Source organism: Mus caroli, unplaced genomic scaffold, assembly GCF_978045245.1.
Source record: "Mus caroli unplaced genomic scaffold, Mus_caroli_1 scaffold_19, whole genome shotgun sequence".
Lineage (NCBI taxonomy): Eukaryota > Metazoa > Chordata > Mammalia > Rodentia > Muridae > Mus > Mus caroli.
Window position 1 is genome coordinate 10073265 of NW_028227274.1, and position 25698 is coordinate 10098962.

The following is a 25698-nucleotide window of genomic DNA, read 5'->3' on the forward strand; positions in this document are numbered from 1 at the left end:
GAAGTAAATTTGCTCCAATTCTGTCTCTAGAATTTCCTTTACCTTCACTCAAGAATCAAAGGTATCTTGAGTCTGTCTGCCTAAGCTACATGCAAACATGCTTGGGAGATCATTTCAGATTTCAACTGTTTTGACAAGAATCCAAACACTGAGAATCAAATTCTCCCAGTTACTATTCAAACTCCACTGGACAGAGATGTCTGCAGCCTACAAAACCTGAACATACTTCACACTGGCTAAATTCCCACCGACTTCTGACACATGCTACACATAAAGTAAAGCTTGGTGGTTTAGAAGTCAGAAGGAAATGTTTGAAAGGGAGTAAAATACAATGTACACCTGAACTGGTAACTGATAACGTGCCTGACGATTAGAAAAACATATTTTTGGAAAACTGTCTTTAACCATGTGTCTTAATGGCAAGAAAGCTAATATGTTTTCATTTTATAGTACCCACTTAAAATGCCTCAAATTACCAAAATTCTAGAAGATACTGGCTGTGTAATAAATCCATATACATTTTATCACCCACATTGAGGTACATAAATAGGAAGGCATTCTCTTCACTTAGAAAATATTAACTAAACGTTAAAGTGTTTAGCATAATTTTATTTTTTTATTTAGAATTTAGTCACATGTATTTAAATCCTCCCTATTTTTAAAAGACTTATTTTTATTTATGTGTAGGTGTGTCTTCCTATGTATGCATGTGCATTGAGTGCAGGTGCCAACACAAGCCAAAAAAGGGCACAGGGTCTCCTGGGGCTGTCATCATATGGTGTGGGTCCTCAAGACTGAACTTGGATGCTCTGCAAGAAGAGCAAGTATGCTTAACCTGCGAGCCCACTCTCCAGCCTCGTTTCCATTATTCCAAATGTTCTGATAGAACTTTTTTTAATTCATTTGCTGAAGAGTTATGTTTATAGTTAATATATTACATATTACACTCCAAAATAGAGATAAAGTAATCAACAAAGTCTAGCAGAAACCTTCAACAAATCATGAACTAGTTCAAATTCTCTGATGGTCTATCATAAATTAAAGTTAGGAATGATGGAGCCTAACATCCCTTGATCACTGAGATTAGAGGCTCTTAATGCCAATAAAGCTCTGTAAATTAGTAAACTTAACTTCAATAGGCTTGTTTATTTAGAAGCATGCAAATCCTTTTAAGTAATCAACTTAACTTTCATTTTGGTTAAAGTTAATAGGAAAATCCATGTGTTTCGAGACAATCATTTAAACCGAAACAGGCATCCCTTTGTAGTGTAACTCTCCCAAATCCACCAATATTTTGATAAACAAGATGAATTTAAAAGGTCCAGCCAGACACTAACATCTGCTCCCTCCCCCGCCCTGAATACCTACTGACAGGAAAGGGGAGATGCTGTTGTCCTTTCAGATAAAAATGTCTCCACTCATTACTAGTGCTTTACCCTATCCTGGAGCAGTGGCCATTACATATTGAAAGCAGTTTTCAATGAAAGTACTGGCCAAGAAATGCATCACTATGGTTGCATTATTGAAACTCTGAAATATGTAGTGAAGTCATAAAGGGATAGGTCAGGCTCCACACTTCCCACCTACTGGAAGCAATTTGCAAATACAAAAGTGTTTAACATAAAAAGAGACTCAGAGTGTCTTAGTTTGGGTTTTACTGCTGTGGACAGACACCATGACCAAAGCAACTCTTACAAAGGACACAACATTTAATTGGGGCTGGCTTACAGGTTCAGAGGTTCAGCCTCCTATCATCAAGGAGGGAGCAAGGCAGCTTCCAGGCAGGCATGGCACAGGAAGAGCTGAGTGTTCTACATGTTCATCCAGAGGAAGTCAAGAGCAGACTGTCTCCAGGCAGCTAGAAAGAGGGTCTCCAAGCCCACCTGCATAGTGACACACTTCCTTCCATAGTACCACTCCCTATGGGCCAAGCATATTCAAACCACCACATTTCACTGCCTGGTCTCTATAGGATTGTTCAAACACATGAGTCTATGGGAGCCATACCTAGCATAGTGTAATTGCAAAATACATTTATTACAACTTCAAAAGTCTCATAGTCTAAAACAATTTCTACAATGTTTAAAGTCCAAAGTTCAAAGTCTCTTCTGAGATTCATGCAATCTCTAGACTATAATCCTTTAAGAAGTCACAATCAAAAAGCAGATCATATACCTCCAACATCATGCAGGATATATAAATTACCATTCTAAAACATCATAGGAAATACTGGCCCAAAGCAAGACAGAAAACCCACTGGGCAAACTCCAAACTCTGCAACTCCATGTCAGATGTCAAAGCATTCTTCAGATCTCCAACTCCTTTCATTCTTGTTGACTGCTGTTGATAGATCTTGCACTCAGCAGCAACAAACTTTGTTTCTTGGGCTGGTTCCACTACTTGTTAGTAGCTTTCCTTAGCAGGTATACCACAGCCCTGATATCTCTAACATTTAGGGTATCCAAGGTAACTTCTTCCAATGTATGGAATCCACACATGATCTTCTGGGCTCCTCCAAAGGACTTGAGTCACTTTTCCAGCTCTGCCCTCTGTAGCACTCTAAGCTCTTGTTGACTCTACTTTACTGCAGCTGCTGTTCTTGGTGATCATCCCACAGTACTGGGATCTCCAGTTGCTGGAGTCTTCATTGCAACTAGGCTTTACCAATAGGCCTCCCTTCATGGTGCCAAGACTCAATTTCTTTGCCTGACTCCTTCAGTCCCAGGCTATCTATAAACTGCCACAGAGCCTACACCCTCACCAGCGGCCTTCCCTGGGCTCTCACAGTGCCAAGCCTCAGCTACTCTCAATGACCCTTCATATCTTCAAAACCAGTATGATCTGGGTGATTCTTACATATTCAGGTGTAGTACGAGATACAACCTTGGCTATCTCTGGAACACAGCTTCTTTGTGCTCTCAGAAAACACTTCCCAGAAGATTTCTTCTCAGTGATGTTGGTCTCTTCTTAATCACAACTAATTTCTTAGCTCCAGCTAACCAGCACCAAGTGTTCTTCTATCCTTGACTTTAAAGCCAGGGTCACATGGCTGAAACTGCCAAGTTCTGCTGCTTGCCAGAGCTGGAACATGGCCTCCATGTTCTAATTAAATTATCACCTGCTTTCTGTTTTCCAACTCCTTCACTGTCTAAACTTGGCTGTCCTGGAATTTGCTCTATAGACTGACCATGAACTCAGAGATCTACATTCCTCTGTCTCCTGAGTTCAAGTATTAAAGGCATTTACCACTATGCCTGGACCTAAGTTTTTCTTTGTTTGGAAGTTGCTCTGTATCAGGCTGGCCTTTAGTTCAGAAGTCCACTGGCCTCTGTCTCTTGGGATTAAAGGGGTGTACCACCATGTCAGGAAATAAACTTTTTACAGCCACTATTCCTTAAGATCTGGATCAAAAGCCTGTCTTCCATCTCTGGATTTAGCTCATTCTGAACCAAAATTCCAAATGAAAACAATAACCATGCCCCTTGTTCAACTGAAACAACATAAACAATAAGCTTAGCTGAGTGGGATCTTACTTTGAGGTCACCAATCCCTTAATCTGCTTATCTCCTTGAACATAGGGTTCAGCGCCACTCTCCTTCTTGGTGCCCCTTTATTCTTTGAACCATGCATTTTGTACGTTTCCTTTCAAAACCTTGATCAAACCCCTCTTCATGAGATTAAACCAGAGAGCAAAGTCTCTGCTGAGCTTTTTTGAGACTTCCTCCAAACAAAATCATGGTCAGGCCTATCACAGCAATATCCTAGTCCCTTATACCAACTTCTGTCTTAGGGTTTTACTGCTGTGAACAGACACCATAACCAAAGCAACTCTTATAAGATTTAATTGGGACTGGCTTACAGGTTCAGAGGTTCAGCCCATTATCATCAAGAAGGGAGCATGGCAGCTTCTAGGCAGGCATGGCAGAGGAAGAGCTGAGTGTTCTACATCTTTATCCAGAGGAAGTCAAGAGCAGACTGTCTCCAGAGAGCTAGGAAGAGGGTCTCCAAGCCCACCCCCACAGTGACACATCTCCTCCAACTAGGCCACACCACCTAACAGTGCCACTTCCTGGGCTAAACATACTCAAACCTCCACAAAGAACCTCACAGCATTCTCACCAAGACATTTTACAGTACCATCAACGCAGAAGTATACCAGCAGAACGCTACTGGACAAAGCACTATTACTTCTGCTGTCAGAAGTCATAATTTCAAAACCTAGACTCCTAATAGAAAGCATGGGTAAGTTAGCTGTGGCAGTTGGATGGTGTCTGCTCACCGCTAAGGACTCCTTCAAGTCCATGGCCGAAACTACATCTTCTTCTTCATCATCAGTCACCTGATCCTGGGAACAGTAGTGAGTGCTGTATGCGGAGTGTTCTTCAATTGCTTCCAGCCACTTCTGAAACCCAAGAATTACATAACATTTTTACTCCAAAGAATTAGTTCTAATCTATGAAGCATAAAAATTACATAGAAGGAATAACTACGGTAAAAACACACCCACAATGACATATGACAAGAAACATATGAATGTGATCTGCCTGTGATCTGCCTGCATAGAAAGTTATTCCTAGTGCTCTTCAAATATTATATATATACATGCATATGTATATGTATAAATTAATGCTTAAATATATTATAGAAACTAAGCAATGAATAATTTTTCACTTAAAATGACTTGTTTCCAACACTGTTGAATCATTTAATTCACAGCAGTGGACTTGGACACAGTATTACGAATTGAAAATAAAACTTATATACACAATAATCTTAGATTATTTTAGGAAAGCCGACTGCCTGATGATTTCACTTTTACAAGCTTTGAAAAGAAAATTCATTTGAAAATATGGACTAACAATACTTCCTTGTTTCCTTAAAAAATTGCATGTTGTAATTCTTATAATCCTGTAAAATACTAAGAAATAGGATAGCTAATGGATGGTGCTGGGGGTAGAACAGGAGATAAGGAGGGACAGGGAGGGGATACAAGAAGGGATAGCTACAACTAAGGGCCATTTGATGTATTGTATGAAAAACTAATGCAGTAGAAACTTCTTAAAATATCCACAATTATGAAAAAATCTAAATGAAATCACCAAATAACGGGGAAACAAAGTCCCAACAAATGAATAAACAATGGAAACCTCCAGTTCTGAGACTACGTTACACCTAAGAGAGTCTCTGGCTAAAGGAGCCCTGAGAATACACCCAGATAATGCAGGCTACTGCCAAGGGAATGGGATGTTCTCTATAAACAGATGGTAAGACCCCATTACTGAAGACAGTAACTATACAATTCACTGAGCATGGAGAAATCACGCTGCTGCCAACCTAGAGCCTTCCTCTACTGACTAGTCTTCTTGGTAGTCAGGGCAAGTCTACACACTAGCAGACAAGAAAGGCAAACACCAATCCAGCTATAAACCCTTCAATCGATAATCGTGACCTGCCTGCAGAATATGCTGGTACAATAGTAGCACAAAACTTGTTGATTTAACCAATCAATGATCTGATTGGATTTAATACCCACTCCCTGAGATGAAACCCATACCTGATACTGTTTAGGTGGCCAAAAACCTGAGATTAGGCAGAGAAATCCAAATACTACATTTCTGTTAAAGGAACATAGCAATAAAATGACTCTTAACTACATTTTGCTATACTGGGCTATGTCTGGGCCTTGCTCAGCTATCATCACAGAAGCTTCCCCTGCAGTAAATGGGAAGAAAAAAAGGCCCACAACACACCAAAGTGCAGAGAGTGAGAGAGTTTGGTACACCCAATCCTAAATGGGATTTCTCCATCAAATCCTTCCCCTCAGAACTCAGAAAACCTGTGAAAGAGGAAGCAGAAAGACTGTAAGAGCCAGAGGTGATGGAGGACACCAAGGAGAAAGGCCCTCTAAACACAGCAGGACCAACACACATATGAACTCAGAGTTTGTATCAGCATGCACAGTCCTTGCAGTCTAAATCAAAAGGGCCCCAGAGCTAAGAGGGGAAGTAGACACAAGTCCCCATCCCTAACCCAGAAGCTATCTCTAATTGATAACTGCTCACCAAGAAAGATTAGTTTTCTCCAATAGAGTCTCACTGAGAATACAAACCACCTTAAGGATTGACCCCGCACCCAGCAGTAGACAGCCAACACAAAATGAACTCAATGGCACCTTTGGAGGTCCCATGTCTCATAATGCTTTGTCTGAGCATTATTATTATTTTTTACTCTCTCTCTCTCTCTCTCTCTCTCTCTCTCTCTCTCTCTCTCCCTCCCTCCCTCCCTCCCTCCCTCCTTCCCTCTTCCTTTCTCTCTCTCTCCTTCTCTCTTCTTCCTTCTTTTCTTCCTTCTTTCCTTCCTTCCTTTCTTCTTTTCCAAGTCTTTTAAATACATATTGTAGTTTCCAGTGCGGCACTTTTACAGGGTTTGTGTGCATCTGTGTTTCTTTCTCTGCATCTGTGTTCCATATACTTTTTCTTTGGCTTTTTCTCCTGGTAGTTTACTTGCTTCCTCCTATTCCAGTTTGTTTTATTTTATTATTATTTTTAGATGCCTATTTGTATCCTAATAACTCTAATAATCAAAAGGGTATGGATTTGGGTTTGTAGGGGGTTTGGAAGGATCAGGGAGAAACTGGGGAAGAGAAAACTAAAATCAAAATATATTGTATGTAAAAATATTTTCAATAAAAAATGAATTAATTTAGAATTAAAATCTGTAATCCACCAAACTGGAAAATCTAAAAGAAATGGATAAATGTCTTGATATATACAACCTACCAAAGTTGATGAAAACAAGATGAAATATACAATTTAAACAGACCAATAACCCCTAGTGAAAAGTTATTAAAAGTTTTCCAATCAATAAAAGTCCAGAGCAAGATAAGACGAATTCAGCACAGGAATTCTACCAGAGCTTTAAAGAATTAATGTTAACATTCCTGAAAATATCCCACAAAATGGAAACTGAGGAAACATTTCCAAGTTCATTTTACAAGGCCATTATTACCACGATACCAAAACCACACAAAGACCTTCTAAGAAAGAAAATTACAAACTAATTTTCTTTATGAATACACATGCCAAAAACTCAACAAAATACTTACAAATAGAATACAAGAACAAATCAGAAAGATTATATACCATTATCAGGTTCGTGTCATCCCAGAGATGTAATGATGATTCAACAGAAGTAATCAATAAATGTAATCCACCACATAAACAAACTGAAAACAAAACTGCATGATCATCTCATTAGATACAGGAATGGCCTTTGACAAAAATCCAACATTCTCTCATGATAAAAGTCCTGGCGAGACTAGGGAATTCATGAGATATACCTCGACAAAATAAAGGTGGTTTGCAGCAAGCCTGCAGCCAACATCAACCTAAACAAAGAGAAATTGAAAGCAGTTCCACTAGAATCAGGAACAAGAAAAGAATTAGCTCCATAGCCATGCAATATAGAATGTGAAGTCTTAGCTAAAGCAATAAGACAACTGAAGAAGATCTGGGGGTTACAAATTAGAAAGGAAGAAGTCAAAGTATATCTCTATCTACAGATGATATAATTTTATACACAAAAGACCCTAAAACTCCATTAGGAAATGTCTATAGTTAGTAAACACTTTTAGCAAAATATATGGATATAAAACTAGCACATTAAAAATTAACAGCCTTCCTATAAACAAATTACAGACTGAGAAGGAAGTCAGGGAAACAGTACCTTTCTCAATAGCCTCAAAAGTTAAATTTACAAAAAGCTTGTGATAAGGCTAGCCGGGCAAGTGAAAGACTTGGCTAATAAAAACTTTAAGGAACTGAAGAAAAGCCGGGCGGTGGTGGCGCACGCCTTTAACCCCAGCACTTGGGAGGCAGAGGCAGGCAGATTTCTGAGTCCAGCCTGGTCTACAGAGTGAGTTCCAGGACAGGCTATACAGAGAAACCCTGTCTCGAAAAACCAAAAAAAAAAAAAAAAAAAAAAAAACCTGAAGAAAAAAATCAAAGAGACCAGAATATGGAAAGATCTCCCATGGTCATGTTACAAAAGAGTTCAAGTTATGAAAATGGCTATCCTATTAAAAGCATCTGCATAGTCAACAGAATTCCAATACGGTTCTTCTTTGAAATTGGAAAATATTTCTCAACTTCATCTGGAAACAGAGACACACAAAAGAAACAGGATAGCTAAAGCAATAGTGAATAATTTAAAAACTGCTGGAGGTATCACTGTCCCAGATTTCAAATTGTACTACAGAACAAACAGCATAATGTTGGCATAAAAACAGACACATTGATCAATGGAACTGAATCAAAGACTCATACACAAACCTATGTTAACCTGCATTTTCACAATGTCAAAACTACACACTGAAGACAAGCCAGCATCGTTAACAATGGTACTGTCCTGTCCAGACTGGGTGGCTGCATGAAAACAGACCCATATTTAGCATTCTGGTAACTCAAGTCCAAGCGGATCAGGGATACGAGCAGACATCCTGAATGTGGTAGAATAGAAAGTGAGGAACAGGTTGGCCGCGCGGCGCCGCGCTCGGCGGCCGCCATTGCAGTTTTTCAGTTGCATTTTTAAAGAAGGAAGGCTCATGGTGCAAATTGTTATTTCCAGTACGGGGGCTGAAGGCCTGGCAGAATGGGTGCTGATAGAGCTACAGGGGGAGATCGAGGCTCGCTACAGCACCGGATTAGCTGGAAACCTCCTGGGAGACCTACATTACACCACTGAGGGAATCCCTGTGCTGATCGTGGGCCATCATATCCTGTATGGGAAAATCATCCACCTGGAGAAACCTTTTGCAGTCCTTGTCAAACACACTCCTGGGAAGCAGGACTGTGATGAGCCCGGTCGAGGGACTGGCACCCAGTACTTGGTGACAGCACTCATCAAAAACAAGATCCTTTTCAAAACTCGCCCCAAGCCTATTATCACCAACGTCCCCAAGAAAGTATGAAAGAACCCCGGATTTTCCCTAGAGAGCGACCAACTCCTTGGACTCGTGCTCCATTGCCACCTCGAGGACGGCTGGACGGAGGGCCTGTTATGAACGCAGGCCACCCAATGGGTGTGAACTCAGATCCTTTCCTTATGGCAGCAGGTTCTCTTGGTGGGAACCTGGCTCCATTTCCAAGGAATGCAGCTCCTTTTCCAAATCCATCAGGCTCGTTGGCGTCAAATCCAGCACACTTTGCTGCTGGTGCTCGAGACCCAGGCATGACTTCTTTCCCAAGAGGGATGAATCCCACTGGCACAGGTGCAGTTTCCTTCCCAAGGCCAGGAGGCCTGTTGGGACCAGGACCAGGACCAGGACCAGGTTTAAACCCTAGAACAGGGGCTCTTCCAGGCCCAGGGCCTATGTCTAACCCCAGATTAGGAGGGCTTCCTGGACCTGGTCCTATGGCCAACCCAAGGGCAGGCGGACTCCTGGGAGCAAGTCCTGACCCTAGAAGTGGTGGCCCCATGGGCCCTGGATGTGGACCCAACATGAGGGCAGGTGTTTTGTCCTCTGGGACTGGTCCTCCCAATCCTAGGCCAGTTGGCCTGGGTCCTGGACCAAGTCCAAATCTGCGATCAAGCTTTTTAGGTACAAACCCGGCCCCTAGGTCGGGTATGTTTCCAGGCCCAGGCCTGGGGCCCAACCCACGAGCTGGTGGCTTAGGACCAGGTCTTGGGCCCAACCCAAGAGCTGGTGGCCTAGGCCCAGGCCCAAATCTGGACAACAGAGCAGGTGGCCTCTTGGGTACAGGATCTGGTCTTAACTTAAGAATGGCTGGACCTCAAGGCTTAGATCTTGCTCCCATCCTGAGGGCAGCAGGTCTTTTAGGGACAAATTCAGTTTCTTTTTCCCAGGCTTCTGGAAACATGGGCACAAACCCGCCCACCATGACAAGAGTACCTGGCCCCATATGTCCAAACACAGGTCCTAGCTCTCGAGGACTTGGCCTTCCAGGGCCAAATCCCTCTCCCATGTCAAGGGCTCCTGGCCCCATGGGTCCTAATTCAGCTCATTTCTCAAGACCAGGTGGCCCCATGGGGGTAAATGCTGGAGTCTTTCCAAGGGGGACAGGATCAGGAGGACTGAACCCAAATGCCTTCTCTCAGTCTTCTGGCACATTGGCCTCAAATCCAGGTACCTTTCAGAGGTCTGCTGGCCTCCAGGGCTCAAATCATGCAGTTTTCTCAAGAGCCTCTGGGCCACTAGGCCCCAACCCAGCTAACTTTCCAAGGGCCACTGGCCTGCAGGGTCCAAGTCCAGCTGCCTTCCCAAGGTCTGCTGGTCCGTTAGGCCCAGGTCAAGTTGCTTTCCCCAGGTCAGCTGCTGGGCACCTGGGTTCTTCTCCAGCAGGCCCTGTGGGTATCAACCCAGCTTCTTTTGCAAGACCAACGGGAGCCCTGGGCCTTAACCCAGCTTCCTTTCCAAGGATGAATGGCCCTGTAGGCAAGACTTTGGTCCCATTTCCTGGGGGGGGCAGCCTCCCTGGCTCAAATCCAGCTGCTTTCCCCAGACCAGGGGGTCCAATGGCTGCAATGTACCCAAATGGAATGTTACCCCCTTAAATACCATTTTTCTTCCAGGGCCACTGTGCTATTTAAGCACTGTGGTTCTGAGCTGGGGCTGTCTCTTAGATAAAAGAGTAGATACGGAACTACAGTCTGAAGAACATAGCTGGGGCTCAAGTTCAAATGAGCCTTCTTTTTCCTCTGCTTTTTTCTTGACTAAAGGCAAAATGTTATTTGTGAGCCATGGACTTTGGCAGATAGGGGTGATCCTGGCCTCAAGGAAAAGGCTCTCTGGCCTTCCGGAAGCCTCTGTGCTTTTGTCCCACAGCTTTCTGCCCCTGTTTCTTACTAGTTCCTTGAACTGTTCTCGTGGACTTTTCCTTAGGGATACATTGGCCTGCAGGTCCTAATTCCCCGCTCACCACTGGAGAATTGGCTCGCTTGCTGTCTAGTGACGCTGCATTGGTGAGCGGACCGTGCTTCAGTAACTCTGACCTGGGCTCCCTGGACCTAGTCATGTTCTACTGCCAGACCTTTCCCTGGGGGCTTGAACACAGAATGGGAGGTGGACACCCACATCACAGACCCACCACATTTCTGCTTGACTGGGCCTGCGGCTCCTTTCTTCTGGGACTTAGAGGTGGACAGATTTAAGGTTCCTCCGATCGTCCAGCTCCCTCCTCACTGGTCCTCCCAATCAAAGAACCTCAAAACTTAAACTGCGATGGATGGGAAGTGGGGGACTGGGGTGGGGGTGGAGGGATGAAAGGGAAATCACTGTGCTGTGTTCAGCTTGATGTGAAGGATGGTTGGTGGTTTTCCTCCATTGTATCTTTTCTTACTGTTTCTTTAATAAATGGGTGAGAGGGCAAAAAAAAAAAAAAAAAAAAAAAGAAAGTGAGGAACAGCCTTGAAGTCACTGGAAAGGAAAGGACTTTCTGAACAGGACACCAACAGAACAGGCACTAAGGACAATTCAACACATGGGACCTTATGAAGCTGAAAAGCTTTTTAATGGCAAAGGACCCCATCATTTGGCAAAGAAACCTACAAAATAGGAAGAGCAATCTTTACCAATTATACATCTGATAGAGGGTTGGTATCTAAAATATACAAAGAACTAAAAGAAAAAAACCAACAGTTAAGATAAAGAAAATAGCCCACTTTATAAACCTGTGTTCAGAACTAAGCAGAGGTCTCAAAGGATGGAGCACAAATGGCAGAGACACACTTAAAGAAATATGTTCAACATTCTTAGTCATCAGAGAAATGAAATGGAAACTACTTTGAGATTCAGCTTACACCAGTCAGAATGGTTAAGGTCAATGACCCCTCCTGCTGGTGAGGAATGGGGAGGGGGACACATATTCTTTGCTGGTGTATCAACTGGGCATAGATTGGCATAGACCCACTCGTGGGCACACACCCAAAGGCCTCAACATCACACTACAGACACATGCTCATCCATACTCATTGCCGTTCTACTCACAAGAGCTGGAAATTGGAACCAACCTAGATTTCAGGAAAGGCGAAAGAATACAATGGTGGGTGGGTAGGAAGGTGCAGAGGATGGAGAAATGGAGGGAGGGAAAGCAGGTTTCGTCTATACTGTAATTACACGCAGAACACACATTCTGACACACAAACCACACTCTTGGGCAGTTTTCTTCCACGCTGTGGTTTCCTTATAAGGTAAGGAATATGCTTCTAAACAATCATTTATTCTTTTTTCTTCCCAAGAGTTAAAATAAAGTAATTATAGGCAGACAATATCCACCTACAACTAAAACTCATCTGCCAAGCTTAACTATGATATTCCCAGTCAACAAGTATCACCCAGGCTGGGAAGACAGCACAAGCCAGGACGCCAATGTCCAAAGCCTTTGTAAAAAGCCAGGGTTATAAAACACAACAAATGTGGTGGTGAACACCTTTGATCTCAGCACTTGGGAAGCAAAGGCAGGCGGGTCTCTGAGGTCAAAACCTGCCTGCTATAGACCTAGATCCAGAACAGCCAGAGTTATACAGAGAAACCCTGTTTCGAACAGCACCTCCATGTTGTCCTCTAATCCCCACACGCACACACATGCACTTGCACACATATGATTGTATATATACACATGAAACAAGAATACGCAAAAATAAATAACCCACAACCCTATTCTGAAAACAGTAAGGACTTGAGATGGATCCATGAGCAGATGTGCTTACTACACAAGGCCCATGACGTAAGTGAGACCCCTGGAACCCAGTCAGATGTGGTGGCTCACATCTGTAACCGCATCACTTCTGTAGTGAGATGGGAATCAGACAAGAGAATCACCCAGAAGCTAGCCTGGAGTACACAGAGGGCGGAAAACAAAGGACAGATTCATTCAGATGGAAGATAAGAACAGACTCCCAAGAGTTGGCCTGTGACCTCCATACAGAGCTATTTGCTATTCTCTCTCTCTCTCTCTCTCTCTCTCTCTCTCTCTCTCTCTCTCTCTCTCTCTCTCACACACACACACACACACACACACACACAAACACAAATAAATTTTACTTACTTCAAGAGTTATAAGTTATATTTATGTATTGATTTCTATGTCTAAGTTACATTCTTAAGTTCTGGGAAAGATAGAAGTCGATGCATAAGATTACCTCTCTTGATTGCTGTACGCTGTTCTTAGGAACCCTGAAGCCATGAACAGTGTCATCAAAGCATCGAATGGAGAAGAGGCAGCTATCTGTAGGTTTCACCTGCATATAAAGAAATCAGAAAGCAATGTTCACTCACTGGAAACAATGTTCCTGAAATTATCCCTCACAAATGTAACATTAAATGTAAGAATACTGAGTAGAGAAATCTGAAAGGCTGATAAATGTCAGAAGTGGGTCCCCAGGAGATTCAAGGCACTGCAGCAGCTTATCCACACCAATCCTGCCATCAGCTTGTTCATTCCAGAAAACACTCCAGGTTCACTGTGTTTGTGACCTTAGGTTTACCAGTAATTAAATATAAATTAGTATGTACCTGGGCTATAAAATCCTGTACATATCAAAGCTCCAATTTCTTCATACCACTCTTAAATGTTTTCTCTGTGTCAAATGTAGAAAATGTTTTACCTGAGTATAAATGGATAATTGGTAGGTAGGTTGAAGATGAGGTGGTAGAGGAGGCAAAAAGAATTAGGAATAATTATTTTTTTAATAAAAAAGTAGAAATGGAGGGAATTTAAAAGAATAAAGGTTGGCCTTCTGTTCCTAGGACCTACTATAGAAATGTCAGTAGGAAACAACTATGAAACAACTTTGTCAACCCTCTGCTGTCCCCACCCAAAACAAAACCTGCCACAGAAGGAACTGGAATGGCAACAACCATCCACAGACAAGAGGTGAGTACTCTCTTGCAGGAGCCACAATCAGAAGCTATGGAAGCCATTCCCACAGCCCAAGGTATTGCAAGGGCACAAGTGGGGCGGCTGGCTGGCTGGCTTTGAGAATTAATAAGGCAGAGCTGGACAGCTACAAACACTCAAGAGAGCAGGGCAGTCTCCCGAGAGGTAATTTGGAGATTCCTGACAATCACATCACTCACATCACAGATTCAGAACAATTCACCCAGACAAGGCCAATCTAAAGTGACCAGAGGCTGCTCAAGACATGGGAGGTTACACTCCACAACAAGACAAGTAACAGAACCCACTCTCCAGGACATAGCATGCATTATACTAAGGAGGTCACTGTAAGAGACCTAACATGAGGAAGGAAGGAAGCAAAAACACATTTAAAATGATTCATTAAAAGTCAAAAATTGTCAGAATGGAAATAGAAACTAAATAGAAAATATATACCACCTACAAGAGACAGAAGAAAAACACAGATAGGTTCAAAGTAAATGAAAAGTAGTCACAAAGCCAGGCTGGCCATATTAACATTAGACAAAAACAATTTTAAAACAAAATGTCAATTAGGAAAACGTCATCAACAAGTATGCAATCAATAACAGCCACAGATGTAGAACGATACATGCACAGATAGAGATCTTAATACTCATCAATTGATAATAACTAACAATAAACTAGAGAAAACAAATGAATACCACCATGACAACTTATAAGGCATATTACTTAACAATAACAAAATAAATACTCTTATTTTATTTATTTATTGTGTATGGATTTTTTGCATGTGTGCATATATATACACCACATTTGTGTATGGTGTCTGCAGAGGTCAGAAGAGGGTGTCAGATCCCCTGGTAATAAAGTTACACACAGTTGTGAGCCACTACATGGGGTGTTAGGAAATAAACCAATATTCTCTGCAAAAGCAACAAACACTCTTAGCTGCTAAGCCATCTATCTTCCCAGCATCAAATACAAACGCACTATTATTATATTACATAAGTACAGTTATTGAACAAGCCTCAATAAATCTGACAGAATAGAAATCATACAGTGTATGTTCTAAACCAAAATGGAATTATTAATCTAGAGTGAGATAATCAAAAAAGCCCCATTATTTGGGGGTTAAACATCACACTTCTAATATTTAGAATTATTAACTGGCTCTTAGCAAAAATCATAACAGAAATTAGAAAATAGTTTAAATGATAATGAACTAAAACCTACCAAAGCTAGTGGGGTAAAACAAGAAACAGCTACCAACAGTAAAATATGGTTTGAGAGATCTGTTAGTAAAGAAGCCTAATCTCCCTATTTTAACTTTCAACCTTAAGAAACTATGACAGTGTGCACAAGGTCTGGGTCCAATCCTAGTACTCAAACAAAACCCCATCAAACTATGAGAAAACAAATTAAATCCATGCAACTAAAGTTTGGGGCATCGTTGTTGTTGTTGTTTTAATGCCACAAATGGTGGTGCATGCCTGCAATCCTAGTGCTTGAAATATATAGACTGGATGATCAGGAATTAAAGGTCACCTTTCCTACCCTACACAGTGAGTTCAAGACCAGCCTGAGCTACATAAAGCATCCTCCCTATTGGACGGCATTGCTGCTGAAAGGTCCTATGAAGTTGTTGGGGAGGAGTCAGCAAACTGTCCTTACCCACTTGTAGACCTTGAATGAAATACTACTAACAGGTCCAGCAAGATGCTTCCAAAGGCACAGTATTTGAAAGTCTATTACAGGGCTGACAACTAACCTCTGACTAAATTTTAACCCTGACTCACAGGAGGGAATCCTCATCTGGCACTGTGAACACAGTGAAAATATAATGTCTAGGGATTTCATAGGTCCTCATAGGGAAGACATTCCTGTCATTTTGCTAAATGAAGATGATGTGTCCATCAAATTACTTCCTAAACAACTGTGTTTACTCTCAGATTACTATTGCTATCATCTCTGGAAGAAAAGAAGTTTCCTCTTTACAGAGGGCAATAGTAACTGCAGAGGTTCATAAATAGTCAAAGTAATGAGAATAAGTGGCAGTCTAATGGTCAGCCGTAAAGAGAACATCTGTGTTGTCACCACTACCATCAACCTCCAACCACCACCAAGGGTCAGGAAACCCTGCAGAAAGGTAAAAAAAAAATTGTAAAAGCCAGAAGAAGGGCACATGGTACAGAGGATATAAGACAAGGAGGAGAAGGAAGAGGAAGAAGAAAATAATATTGTGGGATAAAACCAAACCAAATAACAGCATACAAAAATACATGACCTATGTTCCACCATAAAATCAGCATGGACGTCCATCAGTTTGCAAATAGCCAAAACAATCTTGTAAGCAATGAACAAACTTTTTCAGCTTAAAACACGCTGCAAAGCCACAGTGAAGAAAACTATGTGATACCTGCAGGTACATGAGTCAACGAAAGAAAAAGACCTTGTGTATGGTCAAGTGATTTCAGAAGAGTATGCCAAGATCACTTAGTCATGGAAAGCTTGGACATCCTCCAAACCACAGTGTGAGCACAACTGGGTGTCCACAGCAGAAGGATGAAGCTGAGTCTGTACCTCATACCACGTACAAGTTAACTCTAGGTATATCAGCTCAAAATGTCAAAATGCAATCTATGAAATTCATGAAAGAAAAGATAAGGGAGAGAAACTGACAATGTATCTCTAGATTCTAAAACTGGAACCACAATATAAGCCATCGGGTCTATTTTTAGGCATATATTCTCAAAGTAATTTCTACCCATGTTCACTACATAGGTAGATATAGCCCATAGTAGTCAAGAAATTTAAAGAACTAAATTCCACTGACAGCTGAAAATGAATAAAGAAAATGTGGCATATGTATAAAAGACATAGGATTTTGTAGAAAGGAAATCTGATGGCATACTAAGACATGGGTGAATCTGGAGAACACTGCTATGTCAAACAGGCTATCACAAAAAGACAAGCATGACTCCACTTATATATTCAAACTGGAGTGATCAGATTTATCAAGTGGCTGGATGGCAGAAGCTGAGGGTGAATGGTCTGACTCCAATAGACTGCCCATTAGGAGAGTTAAAGACTTCTGGGACTGCACACTATCCAAACTAGCAGAATAATTAATTGTACTTAATGTCACAGTGTAGAATAGTTAATGTTATATTCTACATATTATAAATATTGTAATTTTTAATGGACAGTTAAGGATAGGAATACCTGTATAAAATACTCTAAATCAACCTAGGTGTCAACCCTAGGAAAGAAGAAATTGAACATAGCTTGATTCATGTGAATATTCAATGGGTCTCTTTATCTGGTGTTGATACAACTCAGATAAAGCTGTAAGCAGACCACTACATAAGAAATTAGAAGTTATAAAATAGGCAGAGGCATAACCCACCAGGACCTAATCAATTCCATAGAAGCTAAAGTTTTGAAAATGAAGTGGGAGAAACTAACAAGTTCACTTTGTAAAAAACAGACTAATAAAAAGATTGCAGTAGAGTAAGAATGTTAGTGTAGGGCAGAACCAAGGGGTAGGAGAGAACAGGCAGCAAGGTGGCAGAGGGGGTGAGCATGGCAGAGCCCCAGTCTGCTGTGTCCAGGAAGGACAAGAGAGAAGGGCTAGGAATGGACAACTCGGGCACAGTGTGTTCTAAATTGATGGGGCAGTTCACTCAGCCTGTAACCTCTCAGGGAAGACGGTGGGTGGAGAGCAGGAGAGCGCTTGAGAGCAGGTAGACAGGCAGGCAGGCAGGCAGGCAGGCAGACAGGCAGACAGGCAGACAGGCAGACAGGCAGACAGGCAGACAGGCAGACAGGCAGACAAACAGGCAGGCAGGCAGGCAGACAGGCAGGCAGGCAGGCAGGCAGACAGGCAGACAGGCAGACAAGCAGACAGGCAGGCAGACAGGCAGGTAGACAGACAGGCAGGCAGAACAGACAGACAGACAGGCAGGCAGGCAGACAAACAGGCAGACAGGCAGGCAGGCAGACAAACAGGCAGACAGGCAGACAGGCAGACAGGCAGGCAGACAGACAGGCAGATAGGCAGGCAGATAGGCAGGCAGGCAGGCAGGCAGGCAGACAGGCAGACAGGCAGACAGGCAGACAGGCAGACAGGCAGACAGGCAGACAGGCAGACAGGCAGACAGGCAAGCAGACAGGCAGATAGGCAGGCAGGCAGGCAGACAAACAGGCAGACAGGCAGACAGGCAGGCAGGCAGGCAGGCAGGCAGACAGGCAGGCAGCTATGGCACAACCCTACTGCACTTAGATGTGCCTGAGCCCCATGTTAGCCCAGTCAGTAAACAGAGGCATCTCAGTCACCTAGAGAGTAAAGTAAAACAGCTGGGAGCAAGTACAAGGAACTGAGTCTGTCATGAGCTTTACATTTTCTTGTAATCCCAGAGACGCTTCCACCATTTAGATTTACCCATGGAAAAGACAAAAGACACACATGTGCCTCCAGTGTTGACAGCTGTCTAGATTGTTTTAGATCGCCTGTTCTAAACACAAGTGGAAAGAAACAAATTGACTATGTGTGTGTGTGTCTGCACATGCATGTGTGCCTGCACATGCACAAACAGAACCTTTAACTTCAGTTGCTCTCAAATGTGAAGCCCATGGATTCTCTAGAGTCTGCAATGTCTGGACAACTCACTGCAGCACGGACTTCACGGTCTGTACAAACACACGTCTCATCTTACCGTGCACACAGCTTGAGTCAGGTGTTTGCATCCTTGGCGATAAGAATTATGGACTGCATCAGGCCTTTAAAACAAAAATTAAATCAAGGCAAAGAAAAAGACCTAAATGAAAACTTCTAATATATTAAATGTTATATTCTAAAACTTAGTAAGTATAAGGATAATACTTACTGTTTCCTATACCAGGAAAGGACTCCATGTTCTAACACTACCCAAAATAACTTCCAGCCAAAAAATCTTGAACTCTAAAGGAAAAGGACAAAAAATTTCCATGCTGATGTATCTGGATTCAAATATGTAACTAAGGAAACGTAATTAAGCTTAAATAGATATATCTGGGACTTCTATCTAGACAGGAGGGCTGAACAATAAACTGTAATAAATTTGAGCTCAGATATTAAACGCAATGATGTGAACATAGCTCTCTCTACAGGGTGTTTGAACACGAAACACAATGCCACACTGGTAAGGTCACAGCTTATGGCGCTAATCGTTCCGTTCAGAATTGTCTACAGAAAACAGCAGTTCTGGGTCTTAAACACAAGTGCCTCAAAGTTGTGACTGAATGTCTAAAAAGAGTTAACCGAAATCCATTTATATAATGTACTTATATACTGTATGCTGTGTGCATGGGGGAGGGGCTAAAACATGCCAACCATTATGCAAAGCAAGATGGCAACACTGCACTGTGCAGTCCTGGTTGCTACACTCTTGGCCACATGGGTGATTGGGAACTCACCAGCACTGCCCAAACACAAGGCAAGAAAAGATAAAAAGTTCCAAATTAGAGTATAAGTGCTACCAAGTTCAAATCTTTATATGGAACTAAAAAGTAAAAAAACCTCATATGTCATGGTAAGTCAGGGACATTATGTAAGTCTGAAAAAATTGGGGGGCAGGGAAAGACCAGAAACAAAGCATTACGAATCCCTTCCAGCCTCCTCCTTCAAGCCCCTCCTACCTTCCAGAGAGGGCCTTCGTAGCGTTTCAGTGCTTTGTGGACAACCTACTGGAAACACATTTCATTAAAGATGCAGCTACAGAGCTGAAGCATTCATTCAATTCCTTTGAAGAGACTTACTACTTTAGGAAATCAGAAATTTAGACCTTTAAGGAATTAGAAATCTAGCAGTTTAATCCATCAATACCTACCTTAGGAAGTCAGAAATGTAAGATTTAGCCCACCAGTACACACCTTATTACCAACAAGAATATGCTTCATTTCAGCACCCTGGGCAAGGTCAAGAGGTTTCTGATCTGCGTAAAATACAAGGAAAAATGTCACTATGCCAACTACACAACAAAGTTTACTACAACTGTACCATATGACGTTCCTTTGTACTTTCAAAGGCTCCTTCCACCAGCAAAATATAAAAACAAAATCCCCTGCCAGAAGTTTCCCTCTTGGTTCTTGAAGGCCTCCTGTTAGGGGAGCTATTACGTCAGAAAGTCTGACTGTCCTCAGAACACTCTCTACAGGTCCTCTGACCAGGCAGCCTTTCTGTCCATAAGTGACTGGTGGAACAAATTACCACAAGCTTGCCAGTTTAAAACAATACAGACTTCTTATCCCATAGTCAATTTGTTTAAGCCTTACATTAACTTGTTGGTCAACTATTCAAAAAAGAATTTTAGGATTTATTTTATATATGTGAGTACAGTGTAGCTATATCTTCAGACATCAAAAGAGAGCATCGGATCTCATTACAGATGGTTGTGAGTCACCATCCCATGTGGTTGCTCGGAATTGAACTCAAGACCTCTGAAAGAGCAGCCAGTGCTCTTAACTGCTGAGCTATCTCTCCAGACCAACTGTTCAATTCTTTAAAACAAAACCAAAGCCCTGGTATGTATTAGTAACATTTATTTCTACTTCTTATAAAGCACCAGCGATTTACAATGAACAACACAGGACACAGTGGAAAATTCATACTAAAAGAGACATAACCGGTAATTATGGTATGCTGACATAATTAGTGGCAGATTCAATGAACAACAGCTACCACTTCAGGTAGAAAGCGAAGAGACTGGTCCCAGATGGCTCGGCTCAGGAAGGGATGGTTACTGGAAAGGATCCTGTGAAGACTCAGGGAACAGCTAATGCAAAGGCCCCAAGAGAGAAATGAGACAGAGGGCAAGAGACAAGAAGGTGATGCGCACAGAGCTGGATGTCTGTGAGCTGTGTCTTCTAGACATGATGGGATGCCTCTGGCAGGTCTCAAGACAAGAAGTAATATGGTTTGACTGATGTTTACATATGTCAAAGTGTTTAAGTGTAAACTTAGGGAAATTACAATATAACTGACTGATCCTATTATAGTGCTTCAGGTTTTTATCAGCTCTACCAACATAGAAATTCATATGCCATACAATTTTAATTTAAACTACACACCATACAATTATAATTTGAAGGGCATAATTAAGCCATCCTTAATACACTCAGAATTGTATACCTATGACATGGTTGTTTATGGAGTCTTTATCTTGTATTAATATAATGAAATATTTATCAAGAGAATGAATGGTATGCTCTATGGAATGGCTTCAAGATCATCAGGGGAGGGAAGGGATGAAAGGAGAAAGGCCACGGTCAGTAATCGAGAGAAAAGATCACACGAGCTTGACTTTGTTCTGAGGCAGATTAACAGGACTGCTGATGTGTGAAGCAGGGGCTACTAACATCTGCTTCTTCAGTGAGGAGAGAAACCCTTCTTAAAATGTTCACTGAGAACTGTCATCAATTCAGTCTTTCTACACAGCACCTAGAAAGACAATGGTCTGCCAATTCTCATATCCCCACTGTGTCTGCAGGGCCCTTGTGAGAAAATATCCTTCCAGCAGAGGGAAAAATGGCAGTATGATTTCTTTCATAAAAGTCTACCCTAATGCCAAAAATAAATTCTGAGCTGCTGCCAAATGGATAAAATTTTAGCCTCTTCTCTGGGCTAACTGTCTGCAGGGCCAGGCATACAGGAAAAACTCAGTGAAGCACACTTAGAACTAAATGAGCAGGCTTCCTAGCTACGTGAACTTATAGCCAGCAATTTCACAAGAGAAATGTGTGTGTGTTCTCAGAGCAAAAGAAAATGAGTGGAACAACAGGGTACTAGGAAACGCACAAGAAATCTTTGTCCCTCAATGGAAGAAAATCACCTCTCTTCAAATGAATGTGCACAGAAGAAACCCCAGTCTAATGTCATCAATATTTTTACTAGGAGTCCAACACCTCCAAATGTCATGTACAGCTGGGCATGTGCAGTAGTTTCCAGGTCAGCAACTGGATGCCCAGAAGAAAAGCACAGACGCATAGAAAGACTCCAAAGATTAGCAGGTTTTCAGCATCCTTAAAAATGCTTCAGTACACAGCAAATCTGTCTGCTGCTAAAATGATGTCTAACCACAGAGTCAATTATTTGAGGCAATTTTTTGGACATTCACAGATATTTCCAACGTAGTAAAGACTTTGGATCACCCAGTGCTAGCTTTCCCAGACTGCTCTACAAGCTCAAGTAGAACAAGGTACTAGCTGGCTTTCTCCTGGGACATCTGGGAATGGCCAGGTGTCCCTATTACACTGTAGGGCCATGTCTCAGTGTGCTTTGTCTTTTACTTTCTCATATCAAATGGCCCCAAAGAACTATGCTGAAATGCTGGACAGTGTTTCTAAGTGCGAGCTTATGATGTGCCTTAAAGAAAAACCCCAAGTTAGAGATGCTGCTCTCAGACTAAGGCACCGATGGCCTTGACCTACCTCAATGGATCAGCACCACATATTACATACAGAAGGTGATCTTAAACAGCTGCACTCATAAAGCAAGGCTGGATGCTGAGCACTGGATGAAAAGGCCACGACAAGAGGCTCCTGATAATCTAACTCTGGGTTCTCCTAACACAGTGCGTCAACATTCTCTAATTTTGTATTGGTGGCAACCTATAACTGCTACAAACAACAACGATGACAGCTTTCTTTCCTTGATGGTAGGAATATATTTCTCAATAATGGTCTCATTTGGAGTACGGAGTGCATTCCTATTTAAATCTTAAAGGAGAAGAGCAAGCCATTCTTTTACCTTTGTGAACGTCCTTATGTAAACAGGGGACCATACAATGTAACAGTGGAGTCAAGCAACCGAGGAGGATTGTGATAGGTGGGGCTTGCTCACCGTTCTTGTTCTTCAGGCTGGGGTCAGCCCCGCTTCTCAGGAGCTTTAGAACACACTGCTTGTGGGCCCAGTAGGCGGCACAGTGCAAGGGAGTATTTCCTAGCTGGTCTGAGCAGTTCACATCAGGAGGATTGGGCCTGCTGAGCTAACACAGGACAGCAATGTGATTACACACCAAACACAGGCTTCCCCTCACAATGTGCAGAAAGGCTCCAAGCAGAGCCTCCACACAGCAGAGATGGCAGGTTTGCATTGACCAGGCCCCTATTGCTCACTCTGCGGCTGACCCATGCTTGTCCTAAGCAGGTGTGACATCTGTGTCCTGGCACCAAGCACAGCAGCAATGCGACCCACCAATGCCTCCCATTACGATGTCACCAACTTGCTTGTTCTCAACAGTCTTGCAGTTCGCACTCGTGACAACAGAACTACAAATCAAGCACCAGCCAACAGTCCCAAGAAGAACTAAGGCCAAGATGCTAGAGCGCAAATGTCAAGTCTCCGCGGAACTTCTTCCCACCTTCCTGTGGCAGCTAGCGATCTCTATAGAGTCTCCATTTCAAAAATGTTTAAAATGTTGCAGGTACTATACTTAGAAACCAAAGAAATGCTTCAAGTGAGCTAAAATAACTTTAAAGCAAATGGCAATGCTTCAGTCTTGAATTCAGAACAAATTTAGAGCTTCGTATTTAATGAGACCATGCAGGAAATGGAAACAAGAAAGTAGGTCTCCTAGGAAGAAAAGACAAGTAGGCAAAGCTGCCAGCTTGCCCAGCTTGATCTAAGTCCTTGATCCAAACACTGCTCCTTTTTGGTATGTTAGAAGGACAATATTCTTCAGAATTTATTGTTCATCAAAATTAGGAAAACGTCCTCTTTGACTAAATTCTGTAATTTTTTCTTACTTTAAACGGGCTTAATTTGAAAAAAAAATTCTTTAACTTAATTATTTACTATGACAAATTTGATTCTTAATCACCAGGTATTTGACTGGGGTTGAGGAGATAAATCAGAAATCTAGAGATCTGTCAGCATATGTACCTCCTAAACCATTCCCATCCTGAGTTGTTGGGCACTTGTGTATCTGTGCATAATCACACTTCTATTCTAGGGTGATGATAAGAGGGTTTCCTCACAGACACTCAACTATGAAGTTAACATTTCAGGGAAAAACCATCCTAACATATAAGAAATAATGCTTCTTGTTACCAGAGCTGATACTTCGGCTGTTCTTCCTTCTCTAGCTGCTCCTAAAAGCAATTCTTCAAGCTTTCTTTGTTGAGTCCTTTCCACAGCTGCAAGAGAAAAAAAATAAGGCTGGGCAGTGGTGACACATGCCTTTAATCCCAGCACTTGGAAGGCAGAGGCAGGCGGATTTCTGAGTTTGAGGCCAGCCTGGTCTACAGAGTGAGTTCCAGGACAGCCAGGGCTATACAGAGAAACCCTGTTTCAGAAAACCAAAGAAAGAAAGAAAGAAAGAAAGAAAGAAAGAGAGAGAGAGAGAGAGAGAGAGAGAGAGAGAGAGAGAGAGAGAGAGAGAGAGAGAGGAAGGAAGGAAGGAAGGAAGGAAGGAAGGAAGGAAGGAAGGAAGGAAGGAAGGAAGGAAGGAAGAGAGAGAAAAGAAAGAGAAAAATATATATCTTAGTCTACAGAGTGGCTCTCAACCTTCCTAATGCTGTAACCCTTTAATGTAGTTGTATGACTGCCAACCATAAAACTATTCCATTACAAGTTCATTAACTTAATGGTAATTTGCTACCAGGGCTACACAGAGAAACCCTGTCTCGAAAAACAAAACAAAAACAAAAAAACTATTATGAATCTTAACATGAATATCTGAAATGCAGGATCTGTGATGTGTGACCACTGGCGGGAGTGGGGGGTCGGGGTGGGGGTGCAACCCATAGGTTGAGAACTGTTGCTCTACAGCCAGGTGTGATCTGCCTGGAAATTCATTACAAAGACATCAGAGGACCTGAGTTCAGCTCCCAGCACTTACACCAGACAACCTACAACCACCTATTAACTCCAGCTGACACCCTCTTCTGGCTTCTGTAAGTACCCACCAACATACATAAAACACATTATATAGACACATACACACAAACTCATAAATAAAAAAAATACTAAAAAAAAAAGTTGATCACAGTGTAGAAAAATACAAATGTTTGAACTGAAACTTAAATACTGTTAGATTTGAGAGTTCAATTCAAAGACACTAGGGATTTACTCATTCTAAGACTTAGGGAATGGAGAGAGGGCTCAGCGGTTACTGACTGCTGACGAGGTCCTGAGTTCAATTCCCAGCAGCCACATGGTGGCTCCCGGCCATCTGCAATGGGATCTGATGAACTCATCTAGTGTGCGTGAAGACAATGGCAGCATCCACACATACATAAAATAAATACATCTTAAAAAAAGACTTAGCATAAACAATTACGAGCTTTTGATGACCAGGGTTAGTGAGTGGCCACTGTCTCAATAGCAGCGCAAATCACTCGTGTGTTTCTAATACAATGCAGTAACACAAGAAACAAGCTCACCATTGTTTCTGAACTAAGTTTGTGTGGTGTTTCCCTTCATGCAGCGGTTCAACTGGTTTCAAGAGATAAAGGTACAGCGGCAAAGTATGCGTTTGCCAGATATGTACCACAAAGGCTATGGGGGTTTGGAAGTGTGGGGCTAGTGATGTAGTGACACATCAGTGGGAACTTAGAGAGCTGGGTGGAGAGATTTTGGAGCTCTGAATCAGAGAATCTCCATAAGAACTGGCGGGCAAGACGGCCAGGGTTGAGAGTAGCTGGGCGAAGAGCGAGAACTTGCCATCCTTTTTTAATATTTCCTGCAACAGATGGTGTCCTCATCAGAACAGAATCACACCATTAAGTCTCTATCTTCTATTACCCAGGCTAGGAGCACATG

General features: G+C 42.2%; 2 protein-coding genes and 1 pseudogene across 3 annotated transcripts in view; 2 read left to right on the forward strand and 1 right to left on the reverse strand.

The window, feature by feature from the left end:
* Osbpl1a (oxysterol binding protein like 1A) overlaps window positions 1-25698 on the reverse strand; it is a 195539-nt gene that overhangs the window by 137047 nt on the left and 32794 nt on the right. The window contains exons 6-13 of one of the 2 annotated variants that reach the window (XM_021150443.3): window positions 23986-24071; window positions 22777-22921; window positions 19809-19870; window positions 19575-19619; window positions 18785-18858; window positions 18614-18677; window positions 13159-13257; window positions 4280-4402 (exon numbers count right to left, since the gene is read on the reverse strand). In XM_021150443.3, the coding sequence (XP_021006102.1) occupies window positions 4280-4402; window positions 13159-13257; window positions 18614-18677; window positions 18785-18858; window positions 19575-19619; window positions 19809-19870; window positions 22777-22921; window positions 23986-24071 (698 nt within the window). Of the gene's footprint in view, window positions 1-4279; window positions 4403-13158; window positions 13258-18613; window positions 18678-18784; window positions 18859-19574; window positions 19620-19808; window positions 19871-22776; window positions 22922-23985; window positions 24072-25698 lie in introns of those variants that run through there. The other variant, XM_085833702.1, reaches the window with a different exon arrangement.
* Window positions 8536-8968, forward strand: LOC147000221 (chromosome transmission fidelity protein 8 homolog pseudogene; annotated as a pseudogene).
* LOC147000222 (uncharacterized) lies at window positions 8965-11398 on the forward strand. Its single transcript, XM_085833478.1, has one exon. The coding sequence runs from the start codon at window positions 8965-8967 to the stop codon at window positions 10570-10572; it is 1608 nt and encodes a 535-aa protein (XP_085689604.1). The 3' UTR covers window positions 10573-11398.

Coding starts and splice junctions, on each gene's coding strand:
- LOC147000222 (XM_085833478.1), top strand. CDS start 8,965: ATGAAAGAACCCCGGATTTTCCCTAGAGAGCGACCAACTCCTTGGACT.